The sequence below is a fragment of the Mercenaria mercenaria genome, chromosome 9 (assembly GCF_021730395.1).
Source record: "Mercenaria mercenaria strain notata chromosome 9, MADL_Memer_1, whole genome shotgun sequence".
Classification (NCBI taxonomy): domain Eukaryota; kingdom Metazoa; phylum Mollusca; class Bivalvia; order Venerida; family Veneridae; genus Mercenaria; species Mercenaria mercenaria.
The window spans coordinates 31,380,523-31,402,682 of record NC_069369.1 but is presented as its reverse complement, the minus strand read 5'-3'; the positions used below and the strand labels follow the sequence as shown (position 1 = coordinate 31,402,682).

At 33.1% G+C, this 22,160-nt stretch overlaps 1 protein-coding gene across 1 annotated transcript in view; it reads right to left on the bottom strand.

Annotated features, from left to right (window-relative positions):
- Positions 1–7,091: 7,091 nt before the first annotated feature.
- The window catches only part of LOC123546089 (uncharacterized), a 48,803-nt gene continuing 33,734 nt past the window's right edge, over positions 7,092–22,160 (bottom strand). The window contains exons 4-8 of the mRNA XM_053551156.1: positions 16,279–16,379; positions 12,759–12,890; positions 11,942–12,107; positions 11,331–11,434; positions 7,092–9,952 (exon numbers count right to left, since the gene is read on the bottom strand). Of these exons, the coding sequence (XP_053407131.1) occupies positions 9,819–9,952; positions 11,331–11,434; positions 11,942–12,107; positions 12,759–12,890; positions 16,279–16,379 (637 nt within the window). The 3' untranslated portion in view covers positions 7,092–9,818. The remainder of the gene's footprint in view (positions 9,953–11,330; positions 11,435–11,941; positions 12,108–12,758; positions 12,891–16,278; positions 16,380–22,160) is intronic.

The following is a 22,160-nucleotide window of genomic DNA, read 5'->3' as shown; positions in this document are numbered from 1 at the left end:
TCTCGCAGACATTGACCTCATCAAAATGTCGCTTTACATTATTGATGATCTCATGTGCAGAAATACTTATTCAGTCTGTGGTCTTCAACAATACAAAAGATAATATTAGAACGTAAGACCATTAAACGGTAGTTCTTACCACAATTTAATCACGTTGGGTCAGAAACCTTATAATCATTTTTTAACTGAACATATCCCAGTCGACTGTTTTTCTGTAGGTTAAAGTGGTTAAAGGCTACATTTTTTAAGATAATATCTTCGACCTAAGTCAATGGCATTCCCTTAGCTGTGTTCTATGTTTCTTTTTGTTATATATTTTAATTTACAAAATTGAAATCATTACGCCTTTACATTTTAACTTACCATTTTAAATAAACTACATTTAGTCATTCAGATTTTGTAATTATAGTATTAACGGAGGTAAAAGTGGCATTCACTTGTTTCTCATTTTTTAAGATAAAAATTTAAATTTTCATTAACACTTGATATAAAGCCCTTTGATTCAAAAAGACAATTTCGACAAGAGAAACTATTACAACGAGAAAAAGAACTGCCTAAAAACAGGTTTTGCATTAACTGATTTTGACTGAAATGTATTTTATAAAAAAACATAAGACGACAATTATAGGAGTGGTGTGAACTTTTAAATGTCTAAATTTTCCTTTTAGATACTGTTTCAGAGGAGAGGAGATGTAACGGTTTTGAGCCTATGCAGATACACGTATAGACACGACCAGTTTCACCATCGAATAATGAAAACTGCAGGAAAACAATAGATGTACCAACAGATGTATTTCGAAAACTATCATCTGACAAGACTTAACTTCCTGTTTATAAAGACATTGTTTTTATTAATAACTGCAGGATAAAAGTTTTAAGTTTTCATCAGACTTTAAGTGATTTCCGGTAAAAAGAGGTCCATCATGCAAACAAATCGTGACCTGAGCATGCGCAGTCTTTGATTTCGCTGCCCACATGGATAGTATATAAAACACTAAATCAAATATTTTAAATGAAAATCAATGTTTACAGAGTAAATCATTCACAGCGCAGGGAATAGTGCGAATTCTCAAATATACCTGTATTTCTGGAAAAAAAAACTTATCACCCATCAAGTTTATGTAAAACAGTTGCTTATCTTTGAGCGATTTTTCTTTAGATCACGAACCACCACAGTTAGTCGAATCATGCTCTTTGAATACGTCAACATCAGATGATGCAGACAAAGTTTCTCTTGTCGCCTTTCAAGTCCTCTATAATTATCTATCATATCAATAGTTTCATATTAAATGCGGGTATTTTTCGGCGAACGCCGTCTAAGAACGAATTCGTGACTGGACTTACCCATGCTACGTGACTGAAGTTTGCAAATCAAACTACTTGATAACGCATTAAAGATAATTTATCAAATTGAAAGATTTATGCAACACTGCCTGACTGGACGTGGATGTCCTTTTCCCCACTCTGACAGACAAAGCGTCTGTCCTTAATGACGCTGTGTTTAGTTTTAAAGCTAAGTTTCGCTCAGTATTTTTAGAAGAATATTGATATATTTAAATATATGATAAGTATGTTTGATAAATATAATAAAAACCTGTTCAAATACAAACATATATCAATTTACAGAAAAAGCTGAATACGGTCTGCGTATCACATTAATAAGGGTGTGATTAGCCGATCGATTAAGGTCTTCTAGGTAGGGAAGTGTCGTCCAGACCACTGCTGTAATTATTCGTCGTAGGATAAACGAAACAAAATTGCAATACTTCGAAACCCTTGTGAAAATTAAAAGTGAACCATTTGAATTGTTAAAGTGTGGTGTTTAGTTTTGCTATTTGAAAAATGTTAGATAGATGATAGAATAACACAAATGATATGAAAACCTCATAAACTTGTCTTATTACAATTCGTTGACCATCATTTTTAAAGATATTTCTTGTTTATGATATCGTTGAATAGCCCATGGTAATGTATGGGCATTAAAGACGATATAACTTTTACACTCACGTAAACGTTCTTTCAGAATTAATGATTGCAAAATGGGCTAATTTAATAGATATTGGCTGCACGTGTTTGTGCAGATAGCAATATTTGAGTGATAACACTGCCGCTACCATTCAGTTATGTTCAATTATTTTTGCAAATATTTGTTTTATTTCAATTTTGACGTAAGCTTTACATGGAAGGACACTTTGCTAACACTATTAGAACTATAGACCAAACCCAGCTGCTATAGATTTGCAATTTATTAATGTGTTTAACACGAATAAGCGGCCATAAAATTCAGTTATTAAACTTAACAAACCTAAAACTATTTTTTCAGATATGGACACAGCCATCATATGATCGTATATCATAAATTGTGGATGAAACTGATCTAATCAGAAGTGAAATAACTGAGTCATTTAGCCTTAGAAGACTAGACAAATATATCACTTTGATTAACAGTTTACAATAAAATTTCTATCGCAGACGTTGACTTCTATAAAATGCTGCCATACATTATTGTTCATTCTACGTACAGCCATATTGTAAACATGCCAATATTTAGTGAAAAATTAAATTTCTATAATTTGCTTACCAAAATATTCAAGGTCTGCCTTCGAGTGGCAAGTCGCCTGATTTATCACGGTTCAGAGTTTAATGCGAAGAAATTGTACGCGAGGACGTTAGCCCGGGTGGCTGTCTGGCTCGGATAATTTCGGGACTGGTCATGGTTCTAGAATCTTATACTCTGTCTATGTGGTTATGTTAAACCAAACAAATTTCGACTTCCGGCCTTGTAGTTTAGAACAGATAGGGTTCGAATTCTGTTCTGCTAAGACTATTTAACACCAGTTAACCTACTAATTTTACCACGATATCACCTTAATTATACTTTACGCTAAGTAAAGTAAGTAAGAAAACTAAGATCTGTCGGTCACCCTAACCATGGTTTAGCGTCGACTTACCTCAACTTAAAAGGTCACTACGTAAAGCTGAACGAGTATGGAGAAGATACCGGCAACCGTACTAACTAGACACTGTAAAAAGACGACGTCTCAAGTATCATTATGAAATTCGCAAAGAAAAAAGATTAGTTCTAAGTGATAAAGTGGTTAGTTCAAAGGGCAATTTGCAGATTTACTTTTAAGCAAAACTGACAGGATCCGTGAATCACTTAGAAATTATGAAAGTTAAGTACCAGACAAAAGGGATGTTCCATGTTTTGATGATTTCAGAGATCTAAGTGAAGTGGAAGTGAAAGAAAAAGATAACTGAACTTCAAACCAAATCCTGTGAACTTGATTAACTACCTACAAAGATATTAAAGACGCATCATGAATTGGTCCCTTTAACAACTGGCTCGGTTAATTTGTCTTTACGTCAAGGGATCAATCAGGAGGTCAGTGCTCTAATTACAATGGATTTGAGTGCCGCCTTTGACACGGTTGACTACGGTATTTTAGTGCAAGTGTTACACTCTCAGTACGGACCATGTGGTACAGCTCTCAACTGGATTGACTCTTACCTTAGGCCACGTAGTTGTAGTGTTTGTTTGTTTGTTTGTTTGTTTTGGGTTTTAACGCCGTTTTTCAACAGTATTTCAGTCATGTAACGGCGGGCAGTTAACCTAACCAGTGTTCCTGGATTCTGTACCAGTACAAACCTGTTCTCCGCAAGTAACTGCCAACTTCCCCACATGAATCAGAGGTGGAGGACTAATGATTTCAGACACAATGTCGTTTATCAAATAGTCACGGAGAACATGCGCCCCGCCCGAGGATCGAACTCGCGACCCCGCGATCCGTAGACCAACGCTCTTACCTACTGAGCTAAGCGGGCGGGCTAGTTGTAGTGTAAGTGTAGAAACTGCTGTTTCAACTCCACGCCCATTACAGTGTAGTGGTCCCCATGGTAGCTGTTAAGGCCCCTGGCTCTATTTCACTTATGCAGGAACTCTGTTTAACGTCATTCCCCAATCAATATCAGTGTATGGTTTTGCTGATGACCATATTGATCATGTCAAGAGAAAATGTCAGACCGCAATAGTTAATTATCTTAGAATCAAAAATATCAGAATTGATACCTTACCAAAGAGGCTACTGAAATTCTTGTATTATCACTTGTCATTTCACATATAGATTATTGCAATGCAATATTGTATGGTATTCCTCAGGGTGAAGTTTAAAAAATGCAAATGATAAAAAATATGTGTGCCAAACTCGTTTGAAGACTCAGCAAGTACGACAGTTCAAAACAAGCTTTGTTCCGACTACATTAGCTTCCTATCCAAGCTAGAATTGGCTGTCATGTTTAATTGTTAAATCGGCCAAGCTCCATCTTACTTGACTGAATTATTATCTGAACAAGCGCCAAGACGTAGTTTAAGGTCTTCAGACTCTGTTACAGGTTGTTACGAGGTACCATTTTACAAACGTAAAACATTTGGTGATAGAAGTTTTCAAACTGTAGGGCCAAAACTATGGAACAAACTACTAGTAGATGTGAGAAATTCTGTTTCAGTAGACACTTTTAAGAAAAAGCTCAAAACTCTGTTTTAGAAGCTTTGAATCATGTTTTTGATTATTTCTCTGTTGATGGACTGAATATGGAAGAAACGCTGAGTATACTCTATTATGTAGTGTCATGGACGTATGTTTAATAGCAATGTTGTAATTTGCACTGTATAATAATTTTGTCAAATATGTCGTGCTTCTTTTGTTTGATACCATTATGTATATATTTTATCATAAAATGTTTGACTTAATGTACATCGCCAGTGAATATACTATGTGTAAAATCAGGCGTTTAATCAAATAAAGCAGATTCAGTTTCAGTTAACGCTGATACGGAATTCCAAAGATCAAATAAATTTAAAACTTTTAACAAATCGGGCCGCGCCATGAGAAAACCAACATAGTGGCTTTGCGACCAGCATGGATCTGGTCAGGATCCATGCTGTTCACTTTCAAACACTATTGCGGATGCATGGTCTGGATCCATGCTGGTCACATAGCCACTATGTTGGTTTTCTCATGGCGTGGCTCAATTTATTTAACCCTTAACAAAAATTAAGACAATGCATATAAAATTCTGCTTCTAAATAACAAATACTAAGAACGATTCAGCAAAACATCTTTAGTGAAAAGCATACAGTATCAAATTTTAAGACGCTTTAAGAGGAACAAATGTCTACCAATTAAACCTCAGTTTTGAATCTTAACAATCTTAATTTACTGTTTAAAGATATTTACTTAAGCTAAAATAATAAAGTCTTAAAACTCTTAAAAGTCAGAAATAGAATATTGGTAGTTACCAAAATAGGTTAAGCTCTTGACTTTCAAAGTCTGGAGTCCAATCAAGCTATAAGAAGCTTTTATACTGACCAACTGCACACCAAAATCATGTGTGCACACACCAACTGAGTGGGTGCACACGACCAAATTCTGAGTGGACTATGAAAAATGCACATATGCTAACATTAAAACAATGTGTACATGGAACAGCCAGAAGTATGGGTAAATCAAAAGAATCAGAGTTTAAACTACTAAAATAAATTAAAGTACATGAAAACTGGACATAAATCAAAAGTGTATTTCCTTAATAGAAGGACTATTACCTGAGAATCTCTAATCTATTGCCTATCTTAAAGACATTTAGCTTAGAATTATTTTGACAGTTGGAACAATTTCTGGAATTCAAATAGGTTGTCTAGGGTAACTTCCTAGAATGCAATAGGGCAAAATGGCTGCAGCCAGACACGGATGCTGCAATGTAATCACCTTAAAATGCAATATCTAATAAAATGCAGCAAATATGATAACAGTCTGACTTTAAAATGATGCAATAGTAAGTAAAGAAATGATTTACCTAATGAATAATTGATAACATCAGTAGTATTGGCAGACTGGCAGAAGTCTTAGAAAAAATATGCTGACACTGTGCTAAAAATTATACAAACTGGGGTGTATCAATATCTAACTTAAAGCATCTGAGATTTAACGAAGGCATAGATATTTGAATCATTTCCTAAAGGGCAACAATATTCCCTTACTTCTAATTGCATTACTCTTGCATTCACCAGAAATTACGACCACGCAATTAATCCAAATCCAATTTTAAAACACTTTTTTAAAACTTTTTCAATAGAAAAGGCAAACATGTATTAAGAAGAACAACGCCGTGTTTGAGAATAAGTAGTATCACGAAGATGTATACGACTTACCTCCTGCTACATTTCTGGGTAGTCAATTTACCTCAAGTGAAAACCGTATATTTTCCGTACATTTTACAAGACTTACTTCCTTTGTTAATTTCTACAGATTTTAAAAGACGATATTTAGGCACGGATTACACATGTAAGAACACTAGAAAAATATTTTTTAATCTTTATAATAGCTACGAATTTTCAATTTTTTTTTTTGTTTATACTGCCGGCATCAAAACTTAATTAAGTAGCCATAAAAAGGTTATTGCTGTTTTTGAATTTTACTGCTTTCTGACTCGGCCAAGGTACTTACTGAATAGGCTAAGATGCTAACTGACCCGGTTATGCTGCTACGATCAATTCTCGACTAAACCAGTCAAATCTTCTTAATATATTCATAATAAAATTGGAGAAAAATTAACAAAACAAGCTAAATTCACATTAAGGTAGTAAGTAAGATGAATTGGTTACACAGTGTGTAACAAATATTATCTCGCCTTCTCCAAGTTTCTTGTATTTCTATTAGTCAATAGACGTCAAGTGCTCTCGCCTGTGACAGCATAAACTGTGTAACTAATATCATCTGTATACAATTATTTTTTATCAATTTCACCAACAAATAGTTGGGCCCATTTGGATTTAGTATTACTGTAACGGTTGTACCTGTTTGCATAAAAAGAGTGCTAACAGATTTGCTTTCATTATGTTTTATATATATATATATATATATATATATATATATATATATATATATATATATATATATATATATATATATATATATATGTGTGTGTGTGTGTGTGTATTTAATTATAACATTTCGCTAAACTATAACTCCAAATAGATTTCTAGAAGGTATAACTGTTAGGAAATTTCAAAGTAAAAACGTACAACATTTTCGTCAGAGATATTTTATTCACACATGTTAAAACAAAATATAGTGTAATTTCGGCTATATCAAAGATTTATTAATATAGACATATAGATAGCCAGCGGATATAAAGGTATAGTAAACATAAAAATACCCTTGGAAAATATTGCCGGACCTCAATCAAATTTTGTAAATTCTCAATAATTCCATATAGAAAGTATGACAAGAATTATTGTCAATTAGTCCTTTATTCCAATTCATTTATTTGCGTACTTAAAACAAAGACAGGACAATGAGCACCAGTCTGTGGCTTTGCACAGTTAACAAACAACTGGTGCAGTAGAATTCACAATAATACTGAAAATTACGTAATAACGCCAGCAATGTAATTCTAAAAAAATCAACCGTTTTTGCGAACTTTTGTACAAATTGTATCCAAGGAAATGTGAAAAGAAAAACATTGCAAGACTGGTCGTGTAAAAGCCATTGGAACTATTGACAACATTTCTGTAGTTGTTTTTTTCTGTAAATATTATTCCGTTCAGAGAGCTTTTGCCTGTATTAATTCCGTTTTATATTTGTAATATTGACTAATATTCAAAAATGGCACACTATATAGATGATATTACATGACTGTCTTTTCATATTGAATTTATTAAACGAATTGAATAAAATAATAAAATACGAGGCTCTGCCGAACTTTTTTTTTTTCAATTTTGTTCAACGAGTTTAATATTAAATTCAATGTGAAGAGATCAATTTTATCACATGTTAGAATTTCCTGCTGAAACATAAAAATTTCTTATTTCTTTACCTGTTTTCGGCCAACGTCTCCTAGACTTAAAACGACGTCAACGTCAAAGCTATACTAGTGTAATACTAAAATTATATAGTGACTTTATTTCAATTCCGCAACACCAGATATGTGATAAAATGTCTTATTCATCTTCAAGTTATCTATACTCTAATTAGCCCTTAGCCTGCTGGCGGCAAGTGATTATGCCTTTGCGGCCAGTACATACCAAGAACAGCCTTCACATCCGTGTTCTTCAGTCAGCATATTTTTGGTAAGCACCCCTTTAAACAGTTAATCATACTGTCCAAATTGAAAGAAGGACAAGTTCATTCTAGAAATTTAGCAAGCAAGGGTTAAATAGGAAATAATAGTACACATACAGAAAACCACGTTTCAAGACAGCTGCTTCTATATCAGTTTATATATATAGACAGGAACATTACTGATATCTTAACAAAAGTACATGAACAACGTAACACAATAACTCGTCAAAGGCCAAAACAAATACAGTAGAAGTGTTAGACACCGCCTTGGAACGATCCATGACAAACATACCGTCGGTGAGTTAAAACTGGTTACTGGTACACAAAAAAATATCTCTATTTCCAGGTTCATCAAGTTCCAAAATTACAGGTCAGTGTACCTATATATATATTTCTGCTAGGTGACTCCACTATCATCGTAATGATAACAAAGGTGCGACAAGCTGACCTTAACTGAACATGTAAATATACAGCGGTCTTGTAACAAAAACCAAGAACTAACGCTTTGGAGAATATCTGATGGTTTAACGGCATTAAAAAATTGTAAGGAAAACTTAAGATCTTATTAATGAAACATTAATTTAATGAAATTTTTCCCATGAATATAATATCACAAATAAACAAATACATTAAATCTTAATTTATATGGTATATAAAATATGTACCTGTAAACTAAACTCCGATATAAAAATTAAACTCCAATATCAAAATGTCGTACTTCTCCTCTATTCAATGAGAAAATATTTGACAAAAGTTTTTTTTAATCTTGTAATCTAATGTAAAAAGTGGAACATTTTGTACCAAAATAAATATACTTAATTAACACAATACCTGTAACGTACCAATCCTTTTAAAAGATAAGACTGTTGAATAAAGTAGCTATATATTTTCATTCCTTACTGAAGAAGTATATCCTTCCAGCTAAAATATGTACTGTTCAATCGGTCTGTGGAAAAATACCTCTAATTTCATTGTAATGATATGTAAAATGAGAGAGAGAAATGACAAACAAAAACTATTGTTAGTGGAAAACCCGCTTCTCTCGCTTGGTCCGTGGACTTGATGATGTCATTATTGTTTGAGAAAAACAATTCATTCTGAACAGAAGTTAAAATGAATCATAAATGCTACTCATATGATCGAAAGGTAAATGGAATGGTACAAATGTGATAGATACGAAGAGCATTTAAAATCATGGTCAAATGAACTATTAAATGATGATTTATAAAAATATAGTCTTGAGTGACACTTGTACCAAATGGTAAAAACTTGAATCAGAACGAAATAATGATTGGCTGTGCCTAACTCCTAGATCTATATGATATACAATATTTAACACGCAGAAATCACTCAAACAATCCTGTATTCCATTTTTGGAGAAAGTGGATATTTTTCCAATCCTCACAACTCGTGCAAAACTCTATACTATTTTCCGATACATATTCTCCAAACTTCTCTGAGTTTTACACTTCCAAGCCAACATTTCATTTACTATAGCACAAAATTTAATAATATTCTTATCTTCCCCCTGTGATCTTCATTGCAGTCATCAAACTACGCTACTAATGATCAGTCATATGATGTCATGGAATAGTCATTGTATACAAAGAATAAGCTAAACAGCTGTTCTTGGTCAACCCGAATAATTATTCTGTATAATTATAACATTTTCATTAATATACTTGCACTCCATATATTTCAGTACAAGTATTGAGGTCTTGCTGGGCTGTCTAACCAGTCACAATGGTCATATAAACTGATAAGTTTTCCTGCGGGGAACAATTTGATCATCTCAACAAGGTGACCGCTGCCAGCAGAAGGCTGCTCTCCGCCTGAAAATAATGGAGTATTAGGTCATATTAGGTTTCCCCGAGTAAAAAAAACTGAATTGCACTGATGAAATACTACAATTATATTACTTTTTCACAAATATTCAACAAAACCTAAATGCTTATAAATTAGGTCCGTGTTTTATACATCGCTTACGTTATCTGACTGATTCTATTATTATTACTGTTTTGAACGACTTCTAGAAACTAGAGTTTATCATTGACCTAAAGTAAAATATATTATCCTAATTTCTCTGTATTTCTGATAGACTAAGAAACAACTTTAAAGAAGTTGTAATAGTCCAAAACAATAAAGAAATTTAAAAAAAAAATCATTTCCAACATAAAGGATGCTTATCGTCACTGTGAATATAAAAAGTTTGAGAATGTCAAATATATCATTTCCGGCTTAATAGTTGATTTTACAAAAAACATTTCGAAATAATAAACTGCTATCCAGCCGAGAACTTACAGCAGGTATTGTAGAGGTGGTTTACTGGAATAAATCTGCTTTTATGTTTTGCAATGAAAAAACAGTTGTTACTTTCTGAAGATCTTGAAAGCGCTTTTAAAAAATACATGGAAATAAAGTAATGCAGGAACACACGTTTCTGATATTAATGAGACCTAACAAATCTGTCAATAATAATTCTAACGAAAGGAAGACACAAATAACAAAACAAATGTAACAGAACCGATGTGCTTCTCCTTTCATTGAAACCATATAAAATCATTTTTCATTAGCTTCCTTCTGCGCATGACAATAAGCACCCCATATTTTAGAAAGAAAACAGTTTGAGCAGTAATAGATAAGTCAAGCATTGTTACTGTATTTCTCAATGTCAAGATGAAAAGTTAGACTGTTGGGTGATCGCGAACATTGTCGCAGTCTTTAAAACAGTTTGTTTATTTTTGTATTTGCTTGGTGTAACGTTGCACCAACGCAATTATAGGTCATATGGCGACTTTCCAGCATTGATGGAGGAGGAAGATCCCATGTGCCCCTCCGTGCATTATTGCATCACGGGCGGGCACCTGGGTAGAACCACTGACCTTCCGTAAACCAGCTGTATGGCTTCCTCACATAAAGAAATCAACGCCTCGAGTGGGACTCGAGTCCACATCGGTGAGGAGCAAGTGATTTGAAGTCAGCGACCTTAACCACTTGGCCACGGATAAAGCAGTTTGTATCTATTACAGAAACAAACAGATACGAACTAGAGGTTATTCAATATCAATCTTGATGCTTAACAGTTTCGTCGGAATAGTCTTGTGTATATCAATTTACTTGTTGAATAAGTACGCACTTTGTCATATAAATTACTGTTTAATCTTGACATTTCATATTGATATTGCGGGTCCACTTTGTCATTAAACTTACTGTTTAATCTTGACATTTCATACTGATAGTGCGGGTCTTCAATAAGTTTTGTGATGTTAAAACATACGATGCCGTCTGTGGAAGGTTCTTTGAATCCCGGAGATCTGTAATATGTTTTACAAAGTATAGTCATAAAATGTTGTTTTTTTAAAGAATACAAATATGCTACACTTAAATGTATTAAATACGTTCTTTTTTATGTTGCTTTATGTTATTTCCAAGTTTTAAAACATTTTATTATTATTCTCCGATACAAATGTCGTTCAAAAACAAATAAGACAAGAAAATAATCGTTTTCGTTTCATCATTAATGAATTGCAAGAGATGAAAGTGTTAGCTTAAAGCGAATTATCTTTCTATTTTCAAATTTTGCGATATTGAGCAATAGAGCAAAATTATGAGCAATACATCTGTCATACCCTTTAGGTGCAGCAAACTTATTGTGATGATGAACCTTTACATTTAACGTATTCATATGAATGTCATGTATTTGTCCTTCGAAATACCATGGCTTAAACTTTATCATTTACATGCCATTTATGAGTTATTTTGTATAACAAAGTCCTACAAAACGTGTCCATGCATAAAATGTTTAAAATAGTTTGCACTACCTGAGTACATATAAATCTCCATCGTTTATACTGCAATCAAACCTAGTCTTGTTTCCGTCCATTAATGTAATTGTAAATGTCTTTTTAGCAAAAGCAACATGTTTAGCACTTCTGTATGTGAAGTTCCAAGAACGTATTAATTCGTCTGGAAAAACGCATCTTCGCTCTGTAATAAATATTCAACAATTATATTTCAGTACTAAAGCTTTACGTTGACAGTACTACCCAACAATTTCTTCTGGTTTTGTAATATTTGTATGTAACACTGACAGCGTCCGAAAGAATGCACAATAGAATTTGAACATATCTAATTAAATAATCAGATATGTTCAATTTTTATTGTGCATTCCAATAACCTGAAATTTCACCGAAAACTACCTTACAACTTTCAAGTAGCATAAGATTGTAACCAAATTTCTTTGACACAATAAATATGGGTCTTTACATTACTAGTGTATTAGGCCAGGAACGTTATACTTCAAAATGAAATGACTCTCAATAGAATTCGGATGTTGCTCTAGAGTGAATTCATTGTCATGTACGATAGTACATGCATTTCTATGTTTAACATATTTGAAGTTGAAAGTTTGGCTAGGATACTAACCATGTTTTTTCTTAACTAAAATTGCACTGTATGTAAGTTAGGCCCTACAGCTTTATCGGAATAACTTATCAAGCCATTCCTCCATTTCAATTCTGTAGTGCGCTTCCAGTAACAATACGCTTACGGCGATTGGACAACTGAGGTCGCTTTGTGCCGCTTTATTAAGAAATTGTAACCTAATTATGACAAAAAGCACGAAACGAAAGTAACAACCTGTTCGTCTTATAAGTGCATAGTAATCCCTGTCGCCGCCGGTTAGAACACAAGTTTCATTGAGCGAAGGAAAGGTGTCCGTATATTTAGGCAGAATCTGGGGACTCAACAAGGTGCGCTCCAAGCCACGAGCTGCAAACAAATAAACATATGTACTAAGTAATCAGGAATGATGATAACAACCTATTTCATCGTTCAAGTGGCTATTTATGCTTTTTTACTCTGCTGCACTTAAGCTATATCTTTCTACTACTACCAACTCTTTTGAATGATATAACATAAATGTTATTATTTTATATCTACAGAGAAATGTTACGGAAAAGATTAAATAGTCACTCAGTTTCTGAAAACATTCGCTATGCCACATGAAAATAAGCCAACGCGTCATAAAACCGATAGCCCTATTTATTTCCTCCATCAATGTTTCTAAATAGAGACATGCAATAGGAGAATATTGAAAAAGCTAATAAAATATGCATTGTTTTCTTTATTCATATGTTTATCTTATAAACATTGTTCTTACAAAAACCCATTATTAAAAAGATAAATCTGTTCAATCAGTACAAAACAAAAACAAACGCATTTTCCAATGACTTGATTCATAATAACCGTTTCGTCATACGCCATGTATATTTTTATAATGTTGTTACGAAGATTTTACACATTACGCTTTATTTCTAAGATTATATCCTTGTTTTCAGTATCATATCAACTATACTTTTCAAAAGTTTCACTGCTTGGACAGGTAACAGTTTTGATAGAGAAACATTACTGACAATTCCTTTTAAAATCAGAGCAGAAGATTTATTTTTAGCAACGGTGGTTATGCTTGTTTGATTAGAAGAAATTATTTGTCCAATTTTGGTAGATGATCTTTGTTAAAATTCCTTAACTGGACCTTTGTTTTAGGAGAGAGTATATTTTAAAGATTTTTAGCTGTGATGGCCATGATCTTTAACGAATCGGAATTATTTGAACATTCTGGGTAATGGTCACCAATGAAATATTCGTGAGAAATTATTTTAAAATCGGGCTAGTAGGTCCTGAAAATGTGATTAGTGAGATTGTTTCTATATAATAATGTACATGTATGAAAAATCAACCATGCCTTTTGGTGGTCATTGTTCTTGACAAATAGAGTTAATTTGAACATTTCTGATAGACAGCATAAGTAGAATCATTAGACTTAGTGTGAAATTATTTTATTTTATTTTTAATTTTTTCCGACAAGAAAATATTTTAGAGTCTATATTATATGCATGCAGGATAAAGTAAATGTGCAAATTTATTAGAAGGGGTTACATAAGAATCTTTTGTGTAAAAGGGCTAGCGGTATAGGTAGTTCCTATTTGAAGATTTTCTATTTCAATCCCTGACTTTTGCAAATCGTACATTAAATTGTAACCAGTTATAATAATCTGAAACTTAATATCGATTCGGCTGTTTCTGACAAGATGGTAATTGAAATTTCCAATTTATACATATCTAGTTAGATACTTTGAACAATGTTAATAGTTGGAGTGGGGTCACTCAATTAACATTCAAGTGAAAATATATCAACACTGGACTTGTAGTCTCTCACAAGGGGATTTATTTATGTTCTACACTTTATACATATAGAGCAAAATCACCATCTTCCGTGACGACCGAGTTTTTGAGAAATTGTGATAAATGGAACGAAGTTAGGAGGGGGATACCCAAGAATAATTTCCATGAAATTATCTTGAACTCTGGTATACTTCTACGAACATAAATCAATGCAATGACACACGAGCATATGAAATAAGTCACACACAGTACATGGCATGTGGTGTAAACAAACAAAAAAAGGCAACAACAAAAAGTTACGAAAACGACTTGGCAAATATGAATTAACTTATTACAAAAATAATATGGTTTTCGTTTGGTTTTCCATGTCAGATCGAAAATCCTTTCAACAGGTAAACACCAGATGCAATATTTTCACTTTTTAATTCACCAGTAAAAATTCTAGTGAAAGACAATTTGAACTTAATAGTACAACAAACAGATACACATTTCCTATTTAAATCATTTTTTCAGTGGATAAACATTTTTATCCTACCCTCATATAAGATATAGCACAATTTCGGCCTGCCTAATAAACTTTGCTTTATCTAGTCAGTGTCAAGATATCACTTTTGCGGGAAATTTTGAAATCACTTATTTTATCAAAATTTTGCAATTAGATCATCACCATTGTATTGGAAATGTCTCAACTTAGAAAATGAATGGTCAAATCAAAGGTTTTTATCCTGAAACAAAAAAGTTATTGCTATTTTTCACTTTTACAGCACTTCAGTCGGAAATTTTGAAAACAATTTTTTTCCGAATTTTTCATTGAAGCTGTTATCATTGTATTGGAAATGTTTTAACTAAGAAAATAAGTGGTAAAATCAAAAGTTTTTATCCAGAAACAAAAAATGTTATTGCATTTTTTTCAATTTTCCACAAACTGAATTACACTAGCAAACGTCATATCATATGACGTCAAGTCTGCACGCTGTTGCTCTTTCCAACGACTTTTTTTCCAATTTTCTGAACAGGTAGGATAAATAGAATATTAGATTACTGTCTGAAATTGTTTTTAATTTATTAGGCACGTCTACGAAAAAATATAAGGCTCGGCACAGCCCCTCCTAATATATTTTCTTCAACTCGCCTAATAAATTTAAATTTATCAGACAGTAACCTAATATTCTCTATATATTAATGTTTCTGAACTTTATTAGGTGCTTTGCATACATGTAAGTAGGGGCACATATGTTCATGCTGTGAAAGTTATGTACTTCCTTCCCTCCAAAAATATTGTCAATGATACATTCTTAAGGTACTTCAGCAACAGAACATATACTAAAACAGCGACTTTGTGGAGCTAAACCATAGGAAACTAGATTAAATAGCTGAAGTCTTCGTCACAGGAAAATTTAACAGCTTGATAACGATGCTGTCGCATGTTACCTTATGCCAAAATATTAGAAATCAATGGCGAATATATGTATTGCATATCATAAAGGGGTTTCTGGTGTCTTCATCGGTGCTGGAAAGCGGAATACTCTGTCATTCACGCAGGATACCTCTAGTTATTTTACGAAACATACATAAAGTTACGATGCATGTGATGAAAAACAACGTAACGCAACGTTGATGTTTGTCTTCGAGGCATAATAACGTATTTCCTGTTTATGGATGTTGATGTCCAACATTTTATTTATTTTTGCTTTTATTTGTTGATGATGTTATGCACAAAATATTTTACTGCTGGTTGTAGTTGTGAATGGGAACATATGGCTCTAGTGTAACTGTTTTGGAGGCCTTGTTTACGCTTAATCAGTTACCCGAAAGCTGGATATTCCATCCAGATCTACAACAAGTGTAAAAAGACATTAAATTTTCAACTGAAACAAAAATCCGTTCGACAAAATATATTTCGTATAATAACTTGATTTTATACAGTTCCCGCGGCGTGCGAAAGAATGTGCAGAGAAAATATTTAACTTACCATTGAGACGCACGACGCTGTAGTCTGCAACATCGTTGTTGTTGATCTGAGCAAATCCAAGACACAGCACACCTTGTCTGTGGCCAAGATAGTCTGAGGTCCTGGAGTAAAAATATACAAATGTCATAAACTCCGACATAAAATACATTGCTTATGACCAATATGTTTAATAGCCGTGAACTTTACAAGCATTATAAAAGCCTGTCATAACACGACTTGTTTCTCGCCAAGATATTCTGACATCTTTAAATAAAACGTTTAAAATCTAGATATAAAACATTTGGTTTATGACCAAGAAACATGCTATAAGGTTAAGATTCTAAAGCTTTTTGCTTGCGACCTAGGTTCTTTGGACCTGAATTTACAAGCATTCTAAAGAAACATATAGCACAGTCTTTGAAGGAAATTTGTCTTGAGCCGACCTTATAATCAATAGCTAATTGACTTTTATTTGTACCCTTTTAATTCGACCAAGGAATCCTTTTAATGTATTGTTTTGAATACTACTTCTTTAACATCAAAATAAAGCTGATAACAGTTAATGTAAGAGTCTAGCCGTTCTCCCATAAATGGTTAAAATTTCACTTTCTGTTTTTCGAAAGTGAATTCTCCGTCTAAGTTGTTTACTCTTCTTGAGGAATAGTGAGTGAGAGTTATTCTGTTCTCTCGAGCGTCGGAGTCAGCATCGGCGTCGACTTTACACCTTGGTTAAATTTTTGCTTGCAAGGTCATATCTCACTATTCATTGGGTGTATTGGATTGAAACGTCAAACAATAATTCCAAGTCAATAAGCCTACTGACAGAATAGAGTTGGATCACTCTTGGTTGAACCCATAAAAAATATGACAATGAGGATCCTTTTAAAACTTATAAAAATCTGTTTAAGTTTTACAAGCATCTAACTATGAAGCTGTTACTCAGTGCTAACAAAATGTTTTGGATTAAAACTTTACACAACGCTTCCAAGTCACCAGACCTACTGACATAACCAAAACAGATATCTTTGGTTTTGTTTAGTGCAAAGTATAGGCCCTTTTCGACATAGAAAACTCTGTTAAAGTTTTGCGTGCAATTAACCATCAAGCTGTATCTCAGTTGTGATTGCAACTTCTCACAAAACATCTTTCTCATCAAATGTATTAGTATAGAAACTGCTGTTTGTAGTTGATTCAAATTATAGCACTTGTTTGACTTATAAACTTTGGTAGAAGTTTTGCATACAAGTTGTTATTATTGCCTTTGTAATGAATTGTAACACTTGAATCTGGCTAGTTATGGCCCTTGTTGATTTTACTAATTGTCGAACAGACCTGCGCGCTGTCTTACTGACAGCTTTTGTTTGATTGATATAATGTTGCTGCTACCTCTTTATAACTGCAAAATGTTAAATCAAGGTAGCAGGTCTATAATGAAGCTTGACAATTTCCACATTACTTCGGAACCCTTGGATCATTACGTGATACTGATTTATCAAAACAATCGAAAAATGCTGTAATCGCATATACAGAATACATAACCGCACGGAAAATGCCGATTTTCATTACCGGCCCATAACTTAATATAAATGTGTCTGGTTGGATCTTTCAAGATGATGCGAATGCGTTACTATAAAACTAGAGTTCCTGAAATGTCAAATCTTAAACATATTCATTTTATGAAAAAGAATGACGTAAAGAAAGCAGTTCGGTCGATGTCTGATCTTGAGATCTATACGAGATTACTGCGCAGTAATTTAGTATTGACAGAAGGAATTTATTCATCTAATGATTTCCAGTTGCGTTTGTGACACATATGTCCCTTTTTATTTCAGTGCACTAGAACGTAAATCATCGCATTGTTTCAACCAATTGTGTTTAAATAAACATAAACATAGACAGTGCCCGGGAATCGCTCGAAAGAAATTATGATTTACTGCGCATGTTTTATTTTGTAAACGGAACAGATTGAACATTTATTTATAGTTTTATCGTATTGATTTATACTTTAAAACCTAATCATAGAAACTCTTGTGGTATCATTTGTTATTCGAGAGGGGAACTACTTTCTACGGATCAAAATGAAATCTATGACCAATTTTCCATTGTTTTTATTTCTGTATGTTTTTCGCCACAGCCGTATTAAAACTTGTTTTCATGACCTATGCCATGCGACTAAGTTGGCAAATCAGATCGCTTAATAAATTATAAAAGTATATTTAGCTATACGAAGGCTTTACTCCACATTCTTACTAAATGAATGAAAGTGTTCAATTTTTTTCATTGTTTCCATATGCTATGCTGGTTGAAATGACAAACCTTTCATCCTGAATGACGCTATTTACAGTTTTAATGGTATGTGTCGGCAAGTATATTTAGCAATATTGGTATGTCTTAATAAATTTAATAAGTATGTCTAATAAATACAATGAAAATACCGTTTAAAAGTAATTTACAGAAAGAGCTATGTACTGTCGTATTACTTGTACATACTGCATTTTACATTAACAGGTGTGGCTTTCAGGTACAATTGATGTAATCAACCAGGGACCAAAGGGTTTCTAGTCACAGTTATTCCTCCTGTGTGTAATAAAATTCAGCCATTTAATTTTTTCGCTTTCGATGTAAAAAGGATCCACTTCAGACGACTTTAAACACAAATGCAGCATACTTGGTTTCAAAGTCAAGTGTTTCAACCAAGACATAATTTATTTTCCAACTACACTGTGCCGACAATACTTTGAAAATATTATTTCTGTTTGTTTTGTTGTGGGTTTTGTTTTCAGATGGGTTTTTTTTCTTCATTTTTTTCAGTTTTTTTTTTCTTTTTAATTCTTATATCCTTAAAAGTATGTCACTTGGAAATAACTGAAACTATTTTGTTTTTAAAACAACTTTTATATAAATCCATTTCAGCTTGGTAGTTTATGTTTGAATAATAGTTTATGTTTGAATAAAAATAAGGAAGACAATTTACATCAATCTGACTTTGAAATAAACATTCAGATAATGAAAAAAAAACACCCAGACAATGAAAGAATGGCTCTTAAGTTACACCCACTTTGTCCCGCTCGTCCTAAGCTTCAGATATAAATTCACATGTGTATTTTGAAGATGAAATCCTATTATGAAAATACTATTTGAATAGAGCACGAAATATACCAGTTAGGAGAATTTTTCAACAGTTCAAAACAAGCCGGAAATGATTGAATATAATGTAAACATTAAGAGGAAGACTGGCCATCACATGAACAGACACGTTTTTGACAAGATAAGACAGTTTTAGCAAGAGAAGTAAGGTTAATTACTAAAACACTGTCCATGAAATTATTCTAAAATCTGACCAATAGTTTATGAGATAGCGTTCAAGATTCTTTTTGAAGCAACAAAATGTTAAGAAGTTTTACAAGCAATTTACCACTGGACATTTCGGTCATATGATATCTAAATGTAGATTATGACTTTTCTAGTTCTTTATGCCATTACTCTTTATTAATCAGATTACAGTGAACACCACTGGTAAGGAGTCACCCGAGATAGATTTGTGTGAAATTATTTTCAAATCGGATAAACAGTTTCTGACGAGAAGACGATTGGCTAGTTGAAAATATGTACATATACATCTTGAAATGAATTGAACAATCTTGGTAGAGGATCACTTAAGAAACATGTCTTTGAAATTGTCATTAGTTTCTGAAAAGAAGGTATTTTCTAAAGATTTACTTTCCATTGTCACAAAAACCAGAATTCTGCATGAAATGGATTTCTTTACACAATTTTGGAAGAGGACAATAAAAGAAAATCCAGGTTTCATAACTTTGTCTGTATGGTTCAGATGAGATGTGTTTTGACGGGAGTATAAAAACACTGTAGACGTTGTTGCAACTACAATTTCCAACGACAAGCGAAACAGACTTTCACAACCTTAATTTGATAATTATTATAAACAGCATAATTGCCCACTTACGAGTTTATCTTGATATCAATTCTTATCATTGCTAATAACATTGACATCCAGTCTAAACGTTATCTAAGTAATAAGAAGAAGGTTCATGATCGCCTCAGATCGCTCTCAAAAATATGTTTCACTGGGGTAACTTTTTTTAACAGATGAACACGAACTATTTCAGAAGAGTCTTTCAAAAGGTGCGACTGACTGCATGTTATTTTGAAATGTTGAAACTATTTGAACAAACAAGGACGTTTCTGGCCAAGTTTGGTGAACATCCATCAAAAGGTTCATGAGAAGCATTCAACGGATTTTCTATTTCTAGCTCTTACGATGTCCATTAAGTGTGTAAGAAGTTCATACAAGAATGCTACAAACCAAGTGCAGATTTAACCAGTGGTTCATGAGAAGGTCGTTTAAAAGATTTTCCATGTTAAAGTTCTACGATCATTCAGTATAGACAATCGGGACCATTTGAATAAAGGATTTATCCAACTAGCTACATACCAAGCTTGGTAAAGATCCATCTAATGCTTAAGATCCATCCACTGGTTCATGCAAAGAGAAGTCGTTTATTTGATTTTCTATTTTTAGTTCTTGTAAATGCAGTCAAGTATAACCACTGAACAAATTGAAAACAGGTCTATGCCAGGATGTTACACTCTTTGATTTGGTGGAATCCTGATCAGCATTTTCAAAGGAGAAATTGTATAAGTATAAATGATGACGCCAACGGATGGATGGACGGACAGCAGATGACGACAGACACTGGACGATCAAAGATTCTCACCTAAGTACAGATCAATTGGATATATCTGCTCTGGTTTAGTTTGTACGATTTCTAATAATGTACTTGATTAGTTTTGGATTTTAACAGTTTAAACATAAAACATAGACTGTGAATATGTCAGTTTTCACGGGATAGTAACTTACCCAAAAGGGAATCTTTGCGCGATTGCTTCTAAGGCTGCTCTATTATTAATGTAAGATTATCTAGAATATGGATTTCTCTGATTTTGTTTAAGAAATAAGTTATCCAAACAGTTATCTTGTCATCTTATAAAATGGCTGTTTTGATTTCAGATGCGTAAAATTATACCAAGAAGATGCAGCCCAAGTGATATATTGGTACGCATTTGATTGACAAACAATGACTTCGTTGCTTGATAAAACTATTTTTCCCTAGAGCTACTGGATATATAATATTCATTCTAACACTACATTCTCCAAAATTTTGCCTGCTTATTGTCATAGTTTTATTTTCAGTGCGCCCCAGCGATCTTTAAATCTATGGCGTATTTTATCTACGACATTAAAAGAGTGATTCTGTCGCTTACTAACATTACACTTTCAATCTTCTTTGTTTAGTTGAAAATCAAATAGGGTCGTGTTGAAATGTTATACATAAATACTTATAAAAGTCATTTTGCTGTTGCTGCTTTTAATGTGTTTTACTTAATGCACTCCACAAATTAAAATACAACAACATCAAATTAATTAAATATCGATGTTTCCATTAGGCAAACTTGAAACATGTTTGGCTTCCACCATAAGCCATAAAATGAATCTGTTTCAAGAAATGTAACTACGCAATGAAAACACCATACTATAAGACTAGGAAACTGAGACATAAAAGTTATCGTACAAAATAAAAACAAATTTCTATTGCAGATGTTTACTTGATTCATAATGTCAGTTGTAATGAATTATAGATGGCTTCTTTTAGATCGTATGAAGTATAAAGTATCACGACAACAGCCTTTGGATGTCTTATAAAATGCCTCCTCTTCCTGCATTTTTTTTTTAAATATTTTTTGGTCATTTAGCGTTAATTAGGGAGTTTATCAAAGTGTCTATATGATAGAGTTCCGCTTAATTGATGCTGTTGGGCGTGAGGAATTGGGAGGAACAGACAAACTAAGTGTGATATTCTTTTGACTGGTTGTTTTGTTGCCTT